Source organism: Rattus norvegicus, chromosome 9, assembly GCF_036323735.1.
Source record: "Rattus norvegicus strain BN/NHsdMcwi chromosome 9, GRCr8, whole genome shotgun sequence".
In the NCBI taxonomy this organism is placed as follows: domain Eukaryota; kingdom Metazoa; phylum Chordata; class Mammalia; order Rodentia; family Muridae; genus Rattus; species Rattus norvegicus.
In genome coordinates this window covers 50,234,730-50,257,597 of record NC_086027.1, presented here as the reverse complement: position 1 = coordinate 50,257,597, position 22,868 = coordinate 50,234,730, and the positions used below count along the sequence as shown (strand labels likewise).

At 41.7% G+C, this 22,868-nt stretch overlaps 1 protein-coding gene across 2 annotated transcripts in view; it reads right to left on the bottom strand.

Annotated features, from left to right (window-relative positions):
* Positions 1-227: 227 nt before the first annotated feature.
* The window catches only part of Il18r1 (interleukin 18 receptor 1), a 34,097-nt gene continuing 11,456 nt past the window's right edge, over positions 228-22,868 (bottom strand). The window contains exons 5-12 of one of the 2 annotated variants that reach the window (XM_063266931.1): positions 21,091-21,256; positions 18,539-18,683; positions 15,593-15,651; positions 12,957-13,081; positions 11,274-11,413; positions 9,371-9,529; positions 4,615-4,773; positions 228-2,803 (exon numbers count right to left, since the gene is read on the bottom strand). In XM_063266931.1, the coding sequence (XP_063123001.1) occupies positions 2,448-2,803; positions 4,615-4,773; positions 9,371-9,529; positions 11,274-11,413; positions 12,957-13,081; positions 15,593-15,651; positions 18,539-18,683; positions 21,091-21,256 (1,309 nt within the window). In that variant the 3' untranslated portion in view covers positions 228-2,447. Of the gene's footprint in view, positions 2,804-4,614; positions 4,774-9,370; positions 9,530-11,273; positions 11,414-12,956; positions 13,082-15,588; positions 15,652-18,538; positions 18,684-21,090; positions 21,257-22,868 lie in introns of both variants that reach the window. The other variant, NM_001106905.2, reaches the window with a different exon arrangement.

Genomic DNA, 22,868 nt, shown 5'->3' with positions numbered 1-22,868 from the left:
ATATAATATTTTATTGTATACAAACATGAGGTTCTCAATGAATAAATTATTCAAAAATATACACAGAGTGTAACAGGTGTAACGATAGCTGTCAGAGGGCCGTGTTGAATTTTCCTCATCTCCTTAAAACAGGTGAGAATCAATGTTGAAAACCAGGCACTGCAGTCTTAAAGAAAAAGGATGTCAAGAAGTCTTAGTATGATAAATGAAAAAGACACCAAGAGACATTTCAAATCTAAAGTATGTATTTGGCAAATTTAAGGCAAAATACATTTCATATGAAAAAACTTCACATGTCAAAGCATAAGTAATAAAAGAACGAAGCACGTCTCAAACTCTACAAACTCTCTTCTGAATCTAGGTTCTCACACACAGAACGTAAGACGGTGGTTGAATTTACCTTTCTTTCTCAGTCAGTCAAATAGCACACAAAGTCATGAGCTACAAAAATTACTTGAGAATCCCATTCTTCTTGCTTTTCTTTTTTGTTTTGTTTTGTTTTGTTTTGTTCTAGGACAGTCTCTACTTCAGACTTTCCTAGAACATTCCTGCTTAACCCAGGCATTTGCAAGCCTGCACACAGCTTTGGGCTTCTCTGAATCTTCTTTTCTATGCAAGGTCAGCATACACCCACATGGGCACACACACACACACACACACACACACACACACACACACACACACATAAGCAATTCTCACAGACAGCTACTGTTTTGAACCGTGGAGAAAGCCCCAGTGTGAAGGTTCCCTTTAGAGAAACTAAAGTGTCTTCCAGTGCCCAGAAATGCATATTTCAGCAGAAGGTGGTGTGTGTGTGTGTGTGTGTGTGTGTGTGTGTGTGTGTGTTTCTGTTGGTCTGTGTGTTTGTGCAAGTATATTTGTGGTGTCTGTATGTGTGTGTGTATATGTGTTTGTGTGTTTGTCTATGAATGTGTGTTTCTGTATATATGTTTGTGTATCTAGGATCATATGTGTTTGTGTGTGTGTTTCTGTTTGTGTGTGTGTTTGTATGTTTGTGTGTGTGTATGCTTGTGTTTGAATGTGTGTGTATGTTTGTGTTTGTGTATGTGTATGTTTCTGTGTGTGTGTTTGTGTGTTTTCTCTGTTGCTATGTCTCTCCTCTGTCCTCTCCGTTTGTTGCTCATGTGAAAGCTGTTGCCCTTTGCGGACCCGCTTCCCCGCCTACTCTCTGGCGCTCATTTCCTCCACTGAGCCAGCCATGAGTAAGGACCGGTACTGCTATCAACAGTAAGAGTGCATTTGCAGAGCAGTCCTTAGTCCCCTTGTGTGTATTTATTTTAAACTCTGTGATTTTAGCGATGAGGAAATTGAAGTATGAGAAGTTGGATAAAATTCTAGAGCTCACGATGGAAGCAGAAATCCCAAGATTGTCCATCAAATTTGGCTGCCCCAACCACACGGCCCCCACCACACTGAGACCGCCTGCATGCGAGGGCATTTGAAATGGCTCATAAAAACATCAAGCAATTGTTGTTCGCTTGTTACAGTTTAGCACATCATATGATCCTCCAGATAAACATCCACACAAAGCCAACAAAGGCTTTAAGGCACTAAAGTTGAAAGGCCCACTGAGTTCTCTGAACTTAAAGTTCTGTCTGCCGTGACTGATATCAAGGCTTCCATTTCAAAGGCCTAAGAAAAGGTTGAAGAAATAAGGAAGCTCTGTCTTATCTCTGACTGAGTTTCTAAGAACTACCTTGCAGCACCAAACACCCTGAAGCCAAGTTCCTGGAGCTTTCTCTCACTCAGCCTTCTCTTGTCTGGATCCAGACCTTCCCCTCCCTCCTTCCACCTCCCATGAGAGCCATGTACCCCTGAGAGGCAGTAAAGACTGGTTCATAGAAAATACCTCTGCCCATGCAAAAACCACCAGTTGGAATCCATTGTTGGCTGAAAAATCCTGATGAGGTCCCTTATTTGGGGATAAAATCAGTTTGCCTGCCCACCTCCGTCTTTGCTGAATGGAATAGTGAGAAATGCCAGCTCCGAGGCAGTGGTTCTCAACCTTCCTAATGCTTTGATCCTGTAATACAGTTCATCACGTGGTGGTGACCCCCAAGCATAAAATTATTGCCATTGTTACTTCATAACTGTAATTTAGCTACTGATATGAATCATAGCATAAATCTCTTTGAAGATAGAGGTTTGCAAAAGGGGCCACAACCCACAGGTTGAGACCCACTGCTCTAGGGGAAGGAAGCATAACAAACTGATTTCTCGTGAATCCCCAGGTCTTCTGGGAGTTCAGGATCACAGTCAAGGTTCTGTTTCATCTGTGATGACCCAATGACAAATCTCGTAACTGGGAGTGGGAGGGATATTCACAAAATTCAGTCCTTTGAACCACAGCCACCGCTGTGAAAAGGCACACACACATGACCTCTAGCAGGGCTTCACTTCCCTTTAACACTGAGCTAGTCTGAAGCTCAAGGTGCTGAGAGAACAGGCCGGGCCTCTGATTCTTCTCTCCATGGCTTGACGGCTTTGGCAGGCATCAGGTAAAGAAGATTCTTCCAGAATCGTGATTTCGAAGAGAGTGGCTTGTCAGCCTTCCACCTCAGAACTCTGTAGGACTTGAGGAGTTTCAGCGACGGCGGGAGAAAGGTGATGTTGCTGGCTGGAGTAAACTCGATTAAGATTATTTTAATCTTCCTCTCCACCAGTGCTTGGTGGAGTCCGCTCTCCAGCTCGAGCCTGGATCCATTAGTCATGTAACTCTTGCTGAGGACGATGATTAGCCTCCGGCTTTTCTCTATCAGTGAATGGATCTCATCAACGACAGCTGGGAGGGCAAGGTTTGCATCAGTTCAGAGAACTAAATGGCGGACACAGGAAAAACTATTGCATGCTCTCATTTTATGGTATTTACGGCATTTAACTTTTGGCTGCATTTACCAAGGTTTTCTTTAAAGATAAAACATCTTTTTGAATCTTTTTTTTAGACATCTAGCAAAATAATCATCTTAATAACTATAACGGTGAGCGCTCACTTGGCACTTTAAAGCTTCCTGCGTATTGATTCATTTCGACCCCACAGCATCCTCACAGAAAGGCTCTGTCACCCCCATTTTGACAAAGCACAGGGCAATGCTTGCCTGCAGTCACATAGCTGGGGAGTTACAGACAGACAACCCAGATGAAGTACGCTTTTATCATCACAGACTTGTTCTTCATGTTATGTAGGAAGGTTAAAGATGTAAAATGATAGCTACCTTAGTTGACCCAAAATACTGGTTATTTTAGCCCGGAGGTGGGCTTTCCCCAAATGGCTGGGTAGTAAACACTCCAGGCACATTCTTTCTTCCTACTCAGCAGTTCACAGAGATACTAATGACCACATGTGGCTGTAGTTAGGTAAACATCGTTAGCCATATATGCCAAGCCTTGCTCTGGACCCCAGAGAGTTTAACCAAGCCTAGTCATAATTTGGCAAACGAAAAAAATAAAAACCCTTTACTCTTTTTTAAAACTAGGAACTTAGAAGGAATCGAAGGAAATACAGTAAAATGGTAGTAAAAATATGGGTCCACACTTCGGAAATAATGACATAACTTCTAGAAACCAAGCACACCCGCATGGCCTGTGTATGGCCAGCGTGCTGCACCTTGTAAGAAGTGCTTTACCTCCAATCAGAACTGAACATATGCTTTGCGCTTAGTGCCATTTCACCTTTCGGATTTGTGCCGTGAGGAGGACATAAAGCTATTTCCTGTTTGCTGCCATATTTTCTTTCTGGTTCAATTTAATGCAAGTGTGGCACAATAAATGTGGGACGAATGCATTAATTATGGTGACAGTGATGACTGCTTTTCTTTTCTCTTCTTCCTCTCCTTTTCCCCCTCTCTTCTTTCTCCTCTTCCAGTTTCTCTTCTGCCACCTTCTTATCCCGGTTCTCCTCCTCCTCCTCCTCCTCCTCCTCCTCCTCCTCCTCCTCCTCCTCCTCCTCCTCTTCTTCCTCCTCCTCCTCCCCCTCCTTCTCCTCCTCTTCCTCCTCTTTCTCTTCTTCCTCCTTCTCTACATCTTCTTTCTCCTTTCTTCCTCTCTTCCTCCTTCTCCTTTTCTTCCCCTCTTCCTCCTTCTCCTCTTCTTTCCCCTCTTCCTCCTTTTCCTCCTCTTTCCTCTCTTCTCCTTCCCCCTTCTCTTCCTCATCTTCTTTCTACTTCCCCTCCTCCTCTTTCTCATTAGTTAATTTACTTAACATACACATGTGCCATGTCTATGTGTGTATGTGCACACAGAGGTCAGAGTTGGACCATGAGTGCCTTCCTTTCTTGCTTTCCATGTGGTTTAAGAGGCAGGGTCCCAGAAAGAGAAATGGCTGTGCCTCTCCTTAGGTGTCAGACCTGTGGTAAGAGTGAAGGGGTCAATGTGGAAAGGCTGGAGTTATTTTCTCAATATTTTATTACTGTGTGATAATGAAAAGTTGCTTATCCAGACTGACCTAGTTAACTAGTAACTAGTCATAAACTGACCCAATATCTCCTGACTTAAAGGACTTTGGCCATATGTACCTCCTTAAAGTAAAAAGACAAACAATCATTTCCTTGAAAGAATTATCTTCACTGGCTGGCTGTCCAGGATTCCCTTTCTTACCTCCACCAGGCACCACATCTCTTTCAAATATGCACAACTTATAGCCAAACTGTTTCTCCAGGACCCTGGGTAACGTCTCCACAGCAAAAGTGTACTCTTCTCCATTCTCAGGATGACACTCTCTCAGGTAAGACACAAAGGCATCATATGTTTTACCATCTAGGAGACAAGGCGGACTCTTTTAATTCATGATGATGAAGAAAAAATTAAGTAAAAACCTGTGTCATATAAAGAGAGCAGAATTGTTGATTGTCAAATCCCAGATGCATAACAAGCAACCAATGATCTAAATATTTTTTTAAAGCTTCTGCCTTAAGACTTCCACCAGAGGAGGAAGGAGCGGGGAGGAGACTAATAATCATGATATTAAGGCATGTATAGGGAGCCCAGAAGACCCTCATTCCAGGATTGGGAAGTAAGTTACACCTTCACTCATTCACGTCAGTCAATTCTACCACACCACTACTGGAAGTTTCAGTCTCTAAAGGCCTTTAAAACATAATGTCAAGGCAAAGTAAAATAAAGTAAGAGACTCAAATCAAATCGAGACTATACTCCAGAGCGCAGAAGAAATAGTAAGAGTATTTGGAAGAAGATGCTAGCAACAATGAAAAAAGAGGTCATGGGTTTAGAGGAGAGCAGTGAGAAGCATATGGGAGGGGTTTGAAGTTGTAATTATATTATAATCTAACACACACAAACACACACACACACACACACACACACACACACACACCTCTAGAGTGTCAAATGCCAAGAGGAGAAACCTATGATCCACTGGAAGCTCAGGAGTGATCTTCAAGCGGGCTCCCATTGAATCCTTGATAATGGAGCAACATATAGATGTCTGGGAGAACAACAAAGAGGAAACATGTTGCCTAACCAACAAAGGCAGTTCGTTCTCTGTACCGGGTGAGTAAGCGCATACAGGATTCTCCTTTTGGTTTCGTGCAATCTACTGAAGCGACACATACAACTTGACAGGACTGAAAAGAAGCACATTCACAGATGAAAAAAGGCCTGTGACATGGTCAGAGATGAACAAGAGAGTTTGGCTAGTGAAGAGGAGGGACCTCCTTAGTCAAGCTTTCCCAATAAGAAAAACTTGAGTGATGTCCTGCATAACGTAAGTGGTGCAGATGGGGGAGCAGGGTGGTGGCAGTAGACTAGTTTGTTTTTATCATACAGAAACTTAGATGGCCAAGGAGTCAGATCTGCACCAACTGAATTGAAAGGTAAACCATATTTGGGTTTCCTATTAAAGTAAAATGGGATGGAACAACTCTGGGTCTATCCCTCTATATACTGTGCAGTCAACACCCAATGGCCAGGCCCCATTTCTTTACAATTAAGTTCACAAATCAATGCTTTCTCTCTCTGGCAAAAGCTTGCTCCATTCTACTCACAGTACTCTGTTCTACCAATTTCTTAGGGCCAATTGCTGATATAAAACAACTGGTTTAGCAGAACTGCACGTGTAAGAAAATTTTGATGAAGATTACAGAATCATATGCTCCCCAAATGTAGGAAAGATGGGTGATTATAAAACTAGTTAGTAATGTAGACCGTAACTACTGCCTCTGGGTGATGCTTTTAGATGGCATCTACCTACCTATTGTTCAGGCAACAAAGAATTGAATGTTTGTAAATGGTTTTATCAAGTCACTGACGAACATGGGCATCAATGGGTAAATAAAGCAGAGGATGACAGATTTCTTGCAATCAAGATCTAACTAAGCATGGGAAACAAGGAAAGCAATCTCACATGCATCTAGAGCACATGTAACATGCCTTAGTTCTTATGCATGAAGAACTAGTTCCCAAATACTAACTGACTTCAAGTTCCCTATTTCAAGTAATTATTTTTATGATATAAATCAGCTAATTTTCATCACAATTTATTTTTTTTTAATGTGGATAGTGAGAGGTTTGGTGGAAAAACCTGATTTCCTGATGATTAGTTAATACTTTTGATCTCTAATTAATGATACTATCATTTTATCAGTGGTCATTTAGGATAATAACGAGTAAATTATGTGCATCATTTTGACTGTGTTTTGGTAGTTTTGGGCTTGTCGGTTCTTTTTGTGTTCTGTCAAAACACACAGCATATTGTTAGCTACAGAGTTTTCTTCCCTAGACATATCTTCACCTCTGCCCTTGTCACAGATTGCACCTGTTCATGGAACTCACTTGGAGTGAAGTCACCTAGCCTGTGTTCCTGAACATCTCTGTGCATTGCTATATTAACTGTGATAAGGATGAGTTGGAAAAAAATGACTGGGGCTGGAAAGATGGCTGAGTGAGCTTGAGTTCTTGCTGCTTTGCTGAAAACATGGGTTCAATTCTCAGCATCCATGTGCTGACTGACAGCCATCAGTGGCTTCACTTCCAATCAGATGCCCTCTTCTGCCTTCTGCAGGCTCTTGCACACATGCGGTGCACAAACACACACTCAGGTACACACATGAAATAAAATCGAAGAGTTTAAATAATTTTTTTAGAAAATTTAAACAAAAAAAAACAAGGATGTATAAGTTGGGTCAAACAAAATGGACAAAGGGAGACTATTATGGAAGCTCAGGAGAAAGGTTATTCGATGCCCATTTAAATACAAATATTAGTATTTCTGAGCAGGGACCATGGAGAAAAAGCAATATGTGGACCTTTTACTTCACTGTCTCATATCGTTTCAAAGGAAGGTGACATCCATACAGGCTGAGAGTCATATTCCTGAGCATACTGGCTGTTAATATTAAAGGCTGTAGACATAAAAAAAGATGATGCAGTTCTATTATACTATAATAAAAATGAAATAAGTTTAAAAAAAATCTCAGCGAAGTGTATTGAAGAATCACTTCATAGTATGCAGTTAAGGGATCCTTTGTCGCTATAACCCCAAAACTGGATACCAAAAAAATACATATATATAAAGATATACTTGGGTCTCCCACATAGCCACATCACAGCAAGCAAAGATAATGAGAACATGGCACATTACCTTTCTCAATAAAGATACTGAGGGAACCTCACCTGAGACAGTGTCTGGAAATAAGAGAAAACAGAAAGCGCTGGGCCAGAATGGGCCAGTAGTGGATATGTTGAAAAAGGAGACACACACACAAAAAAAATCAAATATAAAAAAAAGGTTGCTTGTATTTTTAACATCATAAAATGAAATACAAATTAAATCCACTCAGTCTCAGCTCCTCATCTATTAAATGAGCAGGAGTCTGAGAGTGTGTGGGTGAGGGTATAAGGGAAAGTCAATGCCATCCTTTCTATGTAGTAATGTAAACCTTCCAGAAGGAAGGCAATGGGACCACACCTGTCAAAGCCTCCATGGCATTACCAGAGATTCCACTGTGGAGAGCATCTCTGTGGAATTACAGCATGGCTAGAAAGCAATGGATGGATGCCTTCCTTCAGCACAGCATCTCTGTAATAGCACAGAGGCAAGAGTGCAAACACCCACCCATCTGAAGGGGGCATAAAGGGTGATGCTTAGACAGGAGCAAATTACTGGGTATGAGGGCACACACCTGGAAGCCCAGGGTTTGGGAGATGGATCAAAATGATACATAGTCATGGGGAGGCTAGCCTGGGCAACATGAGACTCTATCTCTAAGACAGGCAGACAAGCAGGCAGGCAGACAGACAAGCAGACCAACACACAGACAGACAGACCAATCATCCAACACAGAGACAGACAGGCAGGCAGGCAGACAGACAGACAGACTGACTGACTGACTGACATGCAAGCAGGACCTGAAAGATGAGAGATTTCTTCAGTAACATGAACAGATACATAAGAAATCATAAAGTAAAAAGTGAAAATAATAAAGTAGGGTAACTAAACCAAGAATCAGCTTCTTTAAAGGCATCAAGAAGTAAGAATCCACATTAATGTCAGTGGATGTAATAGCAGGTGGAGACATTGTAGGACTCAGAGATGTGGACAAGACAGGGAAGGTCTCCTGCTTTATATTTACAAATTTCAATTTTGACTTCTATGACATTTTATTCTTTTCTTTCTTTCTTTCTTTTTTTTTTGGGGGGGGGGGACTGAGAACCAAACCCAGAGCCCTGTGCTTACTAGACAAGCGCTCTACCACTGAGCTAGATCCCCAACCCCCCTTTTTTGTCTTTTTCTTTTCATTTTTTTCTATTAAAAATAACAACACACACATACATAAACCACACAGTTAGGTTAACTTCTTCAGAGCATAATAATCTTGAAATTTGAAGATTTGCAGTCACTTTAAAAAACATTGAGAAACATAGGTGTGATGGCCACAAAGAGCTAACGGATCTAGGAGACTGACACAGATGATTTTGTTTCTCCCCAGTGTTCCTCCACATAAATTATTTGACCTCCTTTTTCCCAGGTCAAATGATGAAAAGGATTATAGAAAACTCAACAAAAAACAAACTTTATTGGGTATAAAATGGTGCCTAGAGTGTGTAGTGGTGTGTGTGTGTGTACACACGTAGACGGACAGCACGGGACATGTGAGGAGACAGTTCACAGACATGAAGCACCAGAAGAAACACACCTGAGTAGTCACTAACAAGCACAGACTTGCACATAGCCCGCCTCAGTGTAAGCCACACAGTGTAACTCCTGACTCCAGGCTGGGAAGCAGTCTCAGATTGTTAGCAGCGTCATCCAAATAAAAGGAAGACCAGTGCGTCCTTTACTTGGTGCAGGCATGAAAACATGAGCTAGGACGTCCCTGTCACAGCGGCAGATTACCTGTTAGTGTCTCGTCTCTTTCTGCTACACGTCTATAGAATAAAACCAAATCAACTTTATAAATGATGCACAAAATCACCACGCACACTGCTGCCACAGAGGTGAGAACAACCATGGTTATTCCTCTCATAAAGACATGGCCTTGGATGTCAGGTGTTTCTGCAGAAAAAGTGTGAGAGAAAAAGGAAAATCATGAATCAAAGACTTGTGGCCAGCATTTCCCACCATCGCGTGTGGTGGCTAGTACTTATCCTTCGCTCTGATGTAGGCGTCTGTCTCCCCACTTGCTTCCATATTCCCCCTAGGTCCCCACACTCCTGCTAGTGGTTTAAGTGGGAAGTCTTCTTACTCCAACTAGAAAACATGTGCAAGGCTATCCAAAAACACGACATAGAAGCATGCCATTTCAGGCCATTCGTATCTGTGGAATTTAGATTTCTGAAGCAGTAACATGCTAGGGTGGGGCACAAAGGACTGGATTAAGAATCGCTGCTATCGGATGAGCCAACAGTGTCTTCAACAGGGGCACACTGGACAGAGAGAATCTGGGTTTCCAATACGGCTGCATCAATTGGTTTGTGTTTTAGGAAAAAGAATCCTTGAGGCTTCTAATCCCTAGTCTCGTTATGTGCAAAGTAAAAATTATAAATGAGCCTCCTGCTTAGCTTACAGTTGCTGATGAATGAGACACTCCACAGAGTGTGTGACAATGCTTGACGCACAGCACTTGGGGTTTCGACAAAATTGTAGGTAATATACTCTTCAAAAGAAGAGGTGTGTGCCCCAGATCCATTCAGCTTGTATTCACCACAGATAAACACAAAAGAGGTAAGAGGGATATAAAAAATAGAATAATTCTTAGCAGCCATCCAAGAAAGTTGCTGATGGCTAAACTGTGTCAAAACCTTCTGGGGAGGCAGGAGAGACAATTCAGTGATTAAGAGTACTTGGTGCTCTTGCAGAGGTCCAGGGTTTGGTTCTCAGCATCTACTTGGAGGCTCACAACCATCTGTAACTCCAATTCTAGGGCCAATCTGACTCCTTCTTCTAGCTGAAGTGAACACCAGGCTCATACTCGATATACGTGCTTACCACCCATACCCATAAAATACATTTAAATAAAGCCTTTTAACCCGATATTGTTGTTTAGCTGAGATTAAGTGTTAATCACAGTTTACTCCTCATTTGACCAACAACATTTTATTGATTCACAATATACTAATCTTTGTAATGATTCTAATTTTTCCATAAGCTTACCCAATGCTGCAGCAACTACCTACCTATACCCTGCCTTTTCCCTTTCCTTTTGCTTATTCTCCAAGAGGAAATACTATTGGTGTGGGGATTTCCACATCAAACAGTGTAAGCCTCACTGAAGCTTTTACCCTCCTATATAGCGCACTTTTAAAAGATAGCCTTTCCAGTAAAATCAGTCACTCCATCAAGTGAACAATTATGTATCTTTAATAAGAAAACTTAGAGGTCATACTCTGGCATTCCTACATCTTTGAGAGAGATCTATGAATTCCTGATGCTCCAGAGATGGGAAGATCCTATTCCCCAGGTGACATGCGTGAATTGAGAGGAGCAATGAGAGATGGGAGCTCTGAGGATGTGAGAGGTGTTGAACTGGTATTGAACAGTACCCAAGAAGCAGATCAGGGTGCTTCTGCTTCACAAGTGCACAGACCGCACAACTGACACTCATGTGACAAGAGAGGATGATGGAGGAACTCCCTGTGGGAAGAAAGCAAGTAGATCTAGACCTATGAGCTGAGACTTTTGTCACCTTGCTCTGTAACTTAGGATGGGTCTCTTCACCTATGAAAGCCTGTTGTCAAGACGGGCTGACATCACAGAGAGAGTCAGCGCAGCCGGTCAGGAAGAGCAACGTGTCTCATACCTTTTCTCACCAAGATGAAGCTTTTGGTGTCTGTGGCTTCTTCGTTGGCCACGGTACAATTATATAAAACATTGAGATATTTTTCTGTAACTTTCTGAATTCTCAGGATTTTTGAAGCATGCAATTTGCCTTCAAAAGTCCTGTAACGTTAAGAGAAGATAATTTAGCAACAGGCTTTGCTCATGAGAGGTAAGTCTGCTCAGGAAATGGGAATTTACAAGTTTAAAATATTGAAAGGAAGCTTTGGCCATGTTTCTGTTTCTGGTGTGAATTAAAATTAGTTTCCTGACTTCTCAAAGGAACAACAGAATTCACAGAAAGGCTGGCAGCCAGCTTTCATCTTTCATTGCCCTAAGTGAATCTTGAGCAGCCAGAGTCTACGAAGAGATGTTTAGCTTACAGTCAAAAGGCATGACGCATGCTCTAGCAGGGCCCCTGAGCTATGTCACAGCATGGCGGCAGCATCAGAAAAGGTCTTTTTCTTCCATGCTATAAAGCCATCAGACTTCAATCGCAGGGTCTCCACTCTTGTGGTGGTTTTGAATAAGAATAGCCCCAATAGGCTATTTGTTTGTTGTTAAAGATTTATTTATTTATTTCATGTACTGGGTACACTGTCACTGATTTCAGACACACCAGAAGAGGGCATCGGATTCCTACCTCAGACGGTTGTGAGCCACCATGTGGCTGTCGGGACCTCTGGAAGAGCAGTCGGTGCTCTTAACCAATAGGCTTATAGATTTGAATAATGGGTCACCAGGCAGTGACACTATTTGAAAGAGTTAAGAGACGTGGCCTTGGGGGAAAAAGTGTGTCACTGGGGGTGGGCTTTGAAGTTTCAAAGAGCCTTTTCCAAGCCCAGAGTCTAGCTCTTCCTGTTGCCAGCAGATGTAGCACTCTCAGCTCTTTCTCCAGTACCACCTCTCCCTGCATCTCCCATGCTCCCTGCCAAGAAGATAATGGGCTAAACCTTTGAAATTGTAAGCAAGCCCCAATTCAATGCCTTAAAAAAAAGATGAGTTGGCATGGTCATGATGTCTCTTCACAGCAACAGAACCATGACCAAGACAACTACCCAATCCAGTCAAGCCAAATTTTGAAGGCCTCATTCCTTTAAGGACAGAGTGGGTTTATTCTTCCATTCTCTATACATTCAAAAGATAATGGCACTCAGACTCCTGTAGGAGCACAGGAAATGACAAATCACATCAAAGCTGCATCAACTGGATATTCTCAGAGGTTAAGAGAATGGACTGCGCTTGCAGAAAACCCGCATTTGATACACCATTTTTCCTCTTTCAGAACATTAATAAAAATAAAGCATTTGACACAGTTCTCAAAAATCCAAGAAACTATGATAGCATTTGATTGCCCTTTTATGAGGAGCTTGGTGGCTTTCCTCCAGACTCTGCCTAGCTGGTGCCTTTATAAAACGATGCTAAAAAACGCTCACTAACTTTCTCAGGAAACGTCTTTCTTCAGGCTTAGACAGGTACAGCAAACTTCTGCATGATCGGTCACATTGGAACACAGTAATGATGGTGATAAACAAATTGTAATTATAGTTAAAGCTAGCTGAAACGTCCCCTCAGCCACCCAGGAGCCCAGCCTCTCTTCTGCTGTGCACATATGTGAATTTTACAGCACGCACCACCGCATCTCTTATATGTCACGTGTACACACCATGTTGTCTCGTTCCTGTCTTCATGCACGTTAGGGTCTAAGCTGTCCTCTTTCCTGATGCTCCAATAAAACAGATCATTTCTATTCAGCACAGCACTGCAGTTCAGCTCCACATCTTCTCCTAGGTAGAAGTCGACCGTCTCAGTTTTGAACTTAGAAACTCGGTAGACATTTCAAATATAACCAGTGTGTGGTTAAGTGACTGTGAAATAGCACCACGTTCAGAAAATAAAAATTGAAGAGACGCTTCATTTTAAATTTTTAAAAATTACAGTAACGGAGAAGAGTCTTGTAGTGATGGCTAGCCATTACCAAGTGATTAACTGACTTCTGTTTAAATATTCACCTTAAAATCATTTATTAAAATTTAGGGAGTCGGTGGACTTTCCAATCTTCAAGTGTAGACAGTGCCAAGCCAGTGTCTCTCTTAAACTACCAGAAAAACAAGATAGGTACACTGTACAAACTGATTACATAAAATAAAGGAATTACCACACAGGGGGCACGAACAAGAAATGGTGAAATTAAAGTGTAGTTAGAAAAGGTCACCTCTAGGTAAGTAAACATGGGCAGCCATTTATTGGACTTGAAATAAGCAGGAGTCTCATAAAGCAGAGAGTCCAACTTCTCTGCTTTGCTTGTGGGATGTGGGGGCAGCAGCACAGCTCTTGGGAATCTCAGCGAGGGCTTGGGTAGCATGAGGCTGCAGAGCGTCGCAGATATTTGCAGTGGGACCATAGGAGAGCAAGTGTAGACCAGCCAGGGTGTAAGGGATTCATGGCTCCCTTACAGCCAATAAATGTGGGTATACGTGGGTATATGGGTCAATTAGATAGGTCTATAAATTAAGCATTGGCTGAAAGCAAGAGAAGAGGAAATTTATTTTAAAGCAATTCTTTCTTATACACATTACTTTTATTAAAGACAAAAGCAAACATGCATGCAAATGAGAGGTGCGCTTGTTTGTTTTTATGTAAAGAATTAAACATTGGCTGAATAACTGGTAACTCATGATCTGGAACAGCTTCAATCTTACTTAGAAAGGTTCAAATTTTGGTTTTACAATCATCAAAGCTGAGACAACGTTACACAAATATGTAATACAAAATGGCAGACATGGATCTAGGGACCTTTCAGGAATTCTATCCTGATCCTGAACTAAAATTCCTCCAAACAATTTTGTTAAAAAATAAAATTCAAGTCTGTAACTCAAACAGCCAATTTCAAAAGGAAACACTCTAGCACAGTACAACCCAAGGGTTCACCAATGACAGGAGGGAAACCCCAAAGGCATTGTTTTCTGTCTTTGTTGTTGTTGTTGTTATTTTGTTTTGTTTTCTGTAATTAAGCCATTATGCATCTATAAGGCTACAAGCCTATATATACACAGTAAAGAGACTGAACCTTCTGATGCACACCAGTCTTGATCCTGGGACGAGGTGTTCAGTCCTCTCCCATGGTACACAGGAAGAAGGCATGCCTGTGCATAGTATGCATGTGTGTGTATGTGCATGTGTGCATGTGTGCATGTGTGTATGTGTGCTCAGAACGGAGCACATGGTGAGGTTGTATAAGTCAGTTCCAGTGACTGCTGCTCCTAGAAACATCTTGGCTTCTTTGCGGTTTTGATTTGGAATTTCCTGTCATTGCGTATTCAGAAAGATTTTACTTTTGCCAGATTTTCCATACTGTGGTCTCAACTCACACTCAAAGAAGCTGTGTTCTAGCGGCAAAGGTTTGCAGCCAACAGGAGTACAGAACTCACTCGAACCCCCGCTATTTAAGTGCACGACAGATTGCATATAGCACATCTGCTCTCAGCCAGCCTAGCTGAGTTCTGAGCAGTCTGAGATCATTATGAGTGGTTTGGCCTGTGTGTGAGCTATTCAGTAGATACTGGAAATCAATATTCCTGTACTTTGGTAGGAAAAGCTATCTCCAACCATTCAACCCACTATCTGGTTTAGATATGCAAATTTATTCCATCCGTCCTTGTTTTTATATTTGAAAGAAAGTAATTATACCGAGTCTTAAGAGATGTCTATACCAACAGTTCTCAACCTGCAAGTCATGATCCCTTAGCGATTGAAGGAGACTTTCACAGCGGTTGCCCAAGGCCATCCTTCATGTTAGAGATTTACATTATAACTATAGCAAAATTATGGTTATGAGGTAGCAACAAAATACTTTTATGGTTGGGGTCACCACAACACCAGGACCTGTATTAAAGGGCCACAGCATTAGGAAGGTGGAGAACCACTGCACTAGACAAATCCTACAAGTATAGCTGATTCCAACTGTGGCCAAACCACAGAACAAGATTGAATTATCCCTCCAGAATATCATCACCATTTTTTTTGTGTGTGTTTTGAAAGGTCAATGGAGGAAAAATAGTGGGAGGAAAACCATGGCTGAGCGCGTAGTCTACAAACCATAGACACCCCGCACTGAGTTTTGAACAGAAGTGTCATTTAACTGATCTAAAAGGTTCAACAATGACATGCTTTTCCACACTTTGTGATATTGATCAATAAATATGTAATGAGTTGTATCCAGTGAGCCAGATTTACTCTTGAAAACCCGACAATGGCCCCATATCATAAATTCAGAAAATTCACATTGTAAAACATACCTAGTTCTACACCAACCTTCGCAGACTTTGATCCAAAAATAGCCGGAGTTATTTTACTGTTCCCTGAAAGGAAAACAAAACAAGCAAACAAACAAAAACAAAAATCCATTAGAACTGCCTCGAGTTCCTTGAGGAGACCCGTCCATTGGAATGTGGTCATCCCATGTAACAGAGATTCCAACACTGCATTTCTAGATTATACTTGGTTCTGTTTTCTCTGGTTTAAGTGGCCCAAGAAATGTTAGAGGAACAACTTAAAATAACCAACTTGCCCTTTTTAAACTGTATGCCATTCTCAGTGTTCCATTCCATTCCATCCAAACCAGGACATGACTTATCCCCTGTTCAGTGCATCCTTACATTGTATCCCACCAGCCTAATCACCATGATATCACGGTACTTGTATCCAAATATCCTGCATTCTACATCATGACCACAAAGCATAAACATAGCAACTTTGACAATTTGGCTTCAGCACATTGCTACATTTCATTATTAATTATGTGTTGCTAATCTGTTGCTGTGCCTAATTTATAAACCAGATTTTACTACGGGCACATTTATAAACATAGCATGTATCAGTTTCAGTTCCAACTGTGGTGTCAGGAGCCCCAATAGGTTTTGGGCTTTTTCTACGGGTAACTGCAGTCATTGCTACATATTGGCCTGTGTCATGATCTTATTAACCCCTCATTAACACAGCTTGTATTATGGAACCTTCATAGCCCATTAGCTGTGTGTTTCTATTGCCAAAAGCATCATCCATTTAGAGTCCTTTGAACTCAAATATTGGCTTCTGCTCAGTGAACCTGAAGCCAAAGAAACATCTGGTCCAGGGAGACTGCTGCCAGGTAGTGAGAGAGCCAGATGTTTAGGACGTAGAAGATGGACAGCCAGTCGGAAGCACTTGCCTACTCTACATTGCCTCCCTCTGTCTGTCCTCCTCTCACTGATGGATTTAACAGAATATATCAAGACTAGATGAGCCACGTGAAGTACCCCTCCCAGGAACCAATTCTACTCTTGAGGATGTGGCGTCTCTAGTCCTATCCCTGCCCTGGGTGCCTTACTTGACTCTACCTAACCCTCCTGTACAAACCTGTGGACTCAGTACCATTGCTGTCACTAGTGATTTCTGATCCTAACCTAAAGTATATAAGCCTCTCCATAAATCTCATTATTGTCAAAATGGGTTAGGTGTTACAGGATAGGTTCTTGATTAAAAGGATGAGCCCAGTCCACATTTTCTGTCTCATACATAGTCGTTCACCCTCCAGTCAACTGGAGATCTTCTTCTCAGGGCTGTGGAAGTGATAGTGGATGGCAATGGTTGATGTGCTAGGGTGAGACCTAAGTTTGAATCCCCAAAACCCATGTAACAAGCTAAGCATGTCTGCATGTGCCTGTAACCCCAGCACATGGGGAACAAGGCAGGTAGATCTTGGAAACTCCCTGGTGAGTTAATCCAGTCATATTAGTAAACTCTTGGTTTAGCAAGGAAGGTATCTCCCAGCAATGACAGTGTGATTAGACAGAAAGACATCAGGTGTCCTAAACCACAAAGCACACCATAGATACACACTCATGGGTGGTCCCTTGATCTGGAATTTTCCAGAACTGCCAGTCAAGTAAACTTCTATGGTTTATATATAATTGGTTCAGTCCATGGCACTCTGTTCTAGCAGAAGAATATGGCCAAAAGGATTTTGTAGGTGTGACTACTTAAGGAGTTGGAGTACTTAAGGAGTTGGAGAAAGGGAAGTTAGCTTGTATTGTCCAAGAGGGTATAAATATATCTTCGTAAGAAAGTCAGAAATGTCAGGGTCTAAGGAGCACATATAATGATGAAAGTTGGGCCAGGGAAAGGAGGAGGAAGGAGAAGAAAGAGAAGAGAAGAAGATGAAAAAAAAACCAAAAAGACCAGCAGAGTTGTGCTCTTGGACTTGAGGATAATGTATAATGTAGATAAGATAGACTCTGGATACTGGTAAAAGGCAGAGAAATATATTTCCCTCACATTCTCCAAACTATACAATGCTGTGGAAACCTCAGCTTCAGCCCAGTGAACTTATTCAGACATGTAACCTCCAAACCTCAGATTCAAGGTAAGGTGTGTATTTGTTCAAGACAATGAGTCTTGGGGGGCTTTGCTACAATAGTAACACAGGCGCAGCTATTGAACCATAAGGTGGAGTTCAAAAGAAACACATCAGCCCAACTGAAGTATATCGTCATGCAGTGCAATACTCAGATCCCTGACACCATAGAGTCCTAGGTCTTCGATGGTCCTCTGGGCTCAGGGCAAATTGGGTTATGTGCAAACCTCCCCTCCAACTAGCACATGGTGCCCTTACTCTGTCAGCTGCTGGCTGTTCTCCCAGCATGCTCTGCACCTTCAGGTGCTGTCCCTTCACAATCCAGACTTGGTGAAGTCGTCTACACTTGTCTTTGTATAGTTACATAGCACACCATTGAGCCTCCCTGACAACCCGTTTCATATAGTTACAGCTTTAGTGCCTACTGTCTCTTCAAACCCATATAAAATTTCTTGACTACAGTGTAACTCATGCTTTGGTGAATCCTCTTGTGTCTTTTACCTTATAGCACTAAGTAGATCATATTGAATATAGTTACTCATAAATATTTGTGACCACAATAAATATTTGTTAAGCGAAAACGAAAGTTCAACAAGATTCTGCAATTTACTCAAATTCTAAACAAGAATGAGCTGACTTTCAAGAGATTCACCCATGTAAGCTTCCATTTGCTGCTAAGAAAATGTGTTTTCAGTTTTAGGAGAGCCCAAGATAAAGCTTTTAAACCTAAGATCTCAAGTGGTATTGTATCTCAAACCCTAGGAGGTACCCTCTCCACCCCAAGTAACTTCACAATAAAAGAAAGGACCTGCTTCTCTCATCTGTGTTTGCTTCTTCCGCAAACTTTCTCTTACCTTCAATAACCGTTATATTGACAGTCTTGGTGATGTTGTACTGTTGCCCGTTATGGTGGACAGAAAACACGCAGGAGTAATAACCTTCATCTCCAAACTCGGCATCCTTCAGGATCATTGGGGTTTTGGATATTTCCTTACAGTTCTGATTTTTTTTCAAGGCAAATTAAAATACTTTAGGACACTAAAGGCATCGTAGTTTTAATTGTTCCCATCCCTAATGCTTAAGATCTTTAGGGATAAAGGAAGACACAATAGATAACCAGCAATCCCCAAGTATGTGCCCCAGCCACTCACCCTTGCTTCCACTAGAGCAGTAAAGTGCCTTGTCATCATTGCTACTAATGAAGAGCAGGCCCTTACCACCACTGTTACCCAGTGCTAACACACATATAGAAAGAGAGAGGGAGAGGGACAAACAGAAACAGAGACAGAATACTTAAATAATAAAGTCCCTGTTTGGATAAAGACTACCCATGAAACACACCATTACTGCCTGATACTTCGGCTCCAATTCTGTGTCTAAGGGAAAGGTCAGTGGGACAGAATGACCAGGAGGACTGAGTAGAATTTGTTCGCTCTCTATTCTTGATGTCCTGTGTCAAATTGCACAGATGGACAGATTCATGGGCATACTTCAATCTTTCTCTTTCTCTCTACATGTCATAGTAACCAATAATAACAGTAGCAAAGCCACCATCTACAAACCAGCCCTCAGTCAACCACTGGTAGGTCCTGATCAGTGCAGGAACTATCAGAAAAGGAGATCTGAATGACTAATTTTGACCGTGTGTCTCTGTTCCTCTACATTTCCTAACAAGGAGAGCCTAATGCTTGTAGACTTTGCCTCTTGCTGGCTTCTGCTGGTAGCCTCTGTAGCTAGACCCAGGCAAATGTCTTGCAGAGTGCCCATGTGTACCACATATCTGGGAAGTGTTTCTGAGTATAAGTAGCATTTTAGAAACCTAAGCAGATTCTTTTTAATATATACAAAATGCTTGAGGTCTTCATTTTCAGTTCCAATCAGACCTTTTATGATTCAGCTGCCTTGCACCTGAGGAAGGTCACGAACAGCCCACAGTCTGAGCATGCTTGGTTTTTCTGGTCAGCTGTTCAGCCACAAACAGATGCATCTCCTAAATGTATGCATATCTGTATTGGGGCTTCCTCTAAAACCCAGCAACCAAGACTCCCTAATTTACATGTACTGCAAAATGTGTATATTTAACAGTAAAAGAAGGCAGGTAAACTCAAAACTGAGTCATGTGTTTTGAAAACACTTCGGATAGGAAGCTCCCCTGAAACCCCACACATCAAGACCTTACAGAAAGGCCTATAAGCATGCCCCAAGGAAACCACTGGTGGCTCAGCTTCTGTTCATCTTTTGACAGGGTCAACTGTTCAGGGCTTTCCCTCCCACAGATATGATACAGGTCATGTTGCATATGTGCATGAATGTGAATGTATAAACTATTTTATACATGCTAAACGTGAGACACAGGTGTAAAATGCTACTCTATAGCATCTTTTTAAAGAGCTCTTACAACTCAATAAGGGAAAGGTCCTCCAAGGAAGCAAACAGAAACCATACAGGCTGTCCACAAAAGAAGCTCTATTAGGATGCAGTCCACACACTTAACTTAAGAGTCATTAAGAGAACAACAGGAACATATACCAAGCTTCTGAAATGTTTGATGTCAAATCTTTAACCCTCTGAAAGTATAATTTCTCGTGTTAAGGGAGTGTAACGAAGGTAGGTAGAGAGTTGAACAATCAATTAACCTCTCTCTGGTCCAGTAATCCTACATGTGGGGATTTCTTGAATGATTAATCATATTATTATAATATTAATAATAAATCAGCAGAAGATTTACATAAATATCATCCATTATAGTCTGTAAGTAACAGTAGGACCCAGGACATTTACACCTGTCTAATAACAATAAGGTCAGTTAGTTTCAATTAAGCCCATACAAAATTCAGGCCAGGTTTGAAAGAAGGTTGTTCAAAGAAAGGTATAGATGAATAATCACATCATTTTAGTTAGAAAAAAATAGGCAGGCAGCAGAACACATCACTGCTAAGGACAGAGGTTCATCTGTTAACGAAAGAGGCCCAGCTGAGGGATTTTGCTCTCTTTGTTTTTTTTATTTTCTGTCCCCCAGCTTTATAAAGGAGACTCAAATATTCAGAAAACAGACACACCTGTATTTCAACATTTCAATGGATGCCACAAAATAAAATGAAAAAAATCTAAATCTGCATTCCCAAAACTGGTTGAATTAAATAGAAGGACAATGAAGGAAGATCAGAAGAGAAGAAGCAGTCGCTGTGTACTGGGCACCTACTACAAAGCAGGGAGGCTACAACACTACCCACGCTGCACACATTAGCTCTTTACACAAAGCATGCAGAAAGGTCTCTGACATAGGCCAAGTAAGCCGTGTGGCCTTAGACCCATTGTTTTAGTTGAGGTTGAAATGGTCCAGTCTTCATACTCTCTACATGGAATGCTACTTCCTGATTGAGTGCAGACATTTTCAACGTGTTACCTTATACAGCAACGTGTGGTTGATCAGCTCTCCATAGCTAGGATTTTCACAGGTAATCCACAGAGATTTCTTAACCTCCACATCTCTGTTCGTCACAAGCTTCTCAGAGAAGCAGCTGTGTTTGTTTCTTTTGGTGACATTTAAGGTCCAATTTTGACGATCATTTCTAAGAAACAAAGGTACAGAGAGATTTTATAATGACTGAAGAGATTTCTCAACTACTTCTAATCTTCCAATTTACCATAATTTCTATATGAAGAGATTTAATCATTGATGTGTAAGTTTTTCTCTCTGCCACCCCTTGGTTCAGAGCAGAAAGTTTATAACTGTCGTGGGGTGAAAGATTACACTCCAGTGCAGTCTTTACATACACACACACACACACACACACACACACACACACACACACACACACACACATTATCACAACACCATGTGCATACCATATACATAGCACACATACGTACCAAATAGACACACAGGCAGCCATTTGGTATGGATTAAGGAGGAACTAATGTTTTAAACTTTATCATCAGTGCTGGACAAATTCAGAGATTGTCATACCAGGATAGGAGGATAGTCTTCTGTAAGCAGATCTATAAGCAGCTACCAACCTTGTCTCTTGACAGTGTGTGCATACAGTGTGTGTTCTGTTTCTCAGGGCATGTAAGTAGTTTTCCTTACTACTGAATAAGTTGGAGTTTGGCACAGCCCTTGCACAACTGAGCAAAGGTGAGTTTCAGTAACTCTACTGCAGAAATTGGCCATCTTGAAGATGGTGCTAAATGTCATGTTTTTAAAACAACAGTGTTTTTAAAAGTAAAAACATTTTCAATTGGATGCTTCTTATACTGTGCATGTGACATATGGGTCCACATCCCCAAAGTAGCAGATATATTGCTAAATCGTCCTGTGACCTGGGAAATGGTTTGTAGACCAGGTCCCCTTTACATCTACAAGGAGGTGGACAGAGCAAAGCAAAGTGGTCTATTGCTCAAAGACTCCCACATACTTTACAATGTGTGTATGCAAGGAAAGTTGACCTTACATTCCTGTGAGAAAGCTGAGTCTTAGAATATCCAAACAACTTTCCCGTGTGTGTGTGTGTGTGTGTGTGTGTGTGTGTGTATGTGTGTGTTTGTGTGTTTGTGTGTGTGTGTGTGTTTGTGTGTGTGTGTGTGTGTGTGTGTGAGAGAGAGAGAGAGAGAGAGAGAGAGAGAGAGAGAGAGAGAGAGAGAGAGAGGGATGTTCTAGAGTAAATGCACATCGATTTGGCCCTAAGAGGCAGGATTGGATGGTGTAATACTACATTTTCATACTCCTTGAAGCCTTGTTCTTTACCTTGCAATTCAACATAGAGGCAATCAGTCAGGATTAGGGAGGGTAACAGACTGTCATGCACTACAAAGCAGTGACTAAAGTGGCCATGCACAGCAGAAATACTTGGCCTTGAAAAGAGCTCAGATTCCCATTGGCAGCATCCTCTTCTCTTTTTTTTATTGGATATTATATGTATTTACATTTCAAATGTTATCCCCCTTCCCTCTCCTCTCCTCCCCTCCCCCTCCCCCAGATTCTATGAAGATGCTCACCCTCCCACCCACCCACCCTCTCCCTGGCATCTCCCTACACTGGGGAAGTGAGCCTTCAAGGGACCAAGGAGACTTCTCCTCCTATTGTATATTTTGGTTAGTGGTTTAGCCCCTAGGAGCTTTGGGTGGGGGGTGTGGTTGGTGGATATCGTTGTTCTTCCTCTTGTCAAATCATGTTGGCCTCTA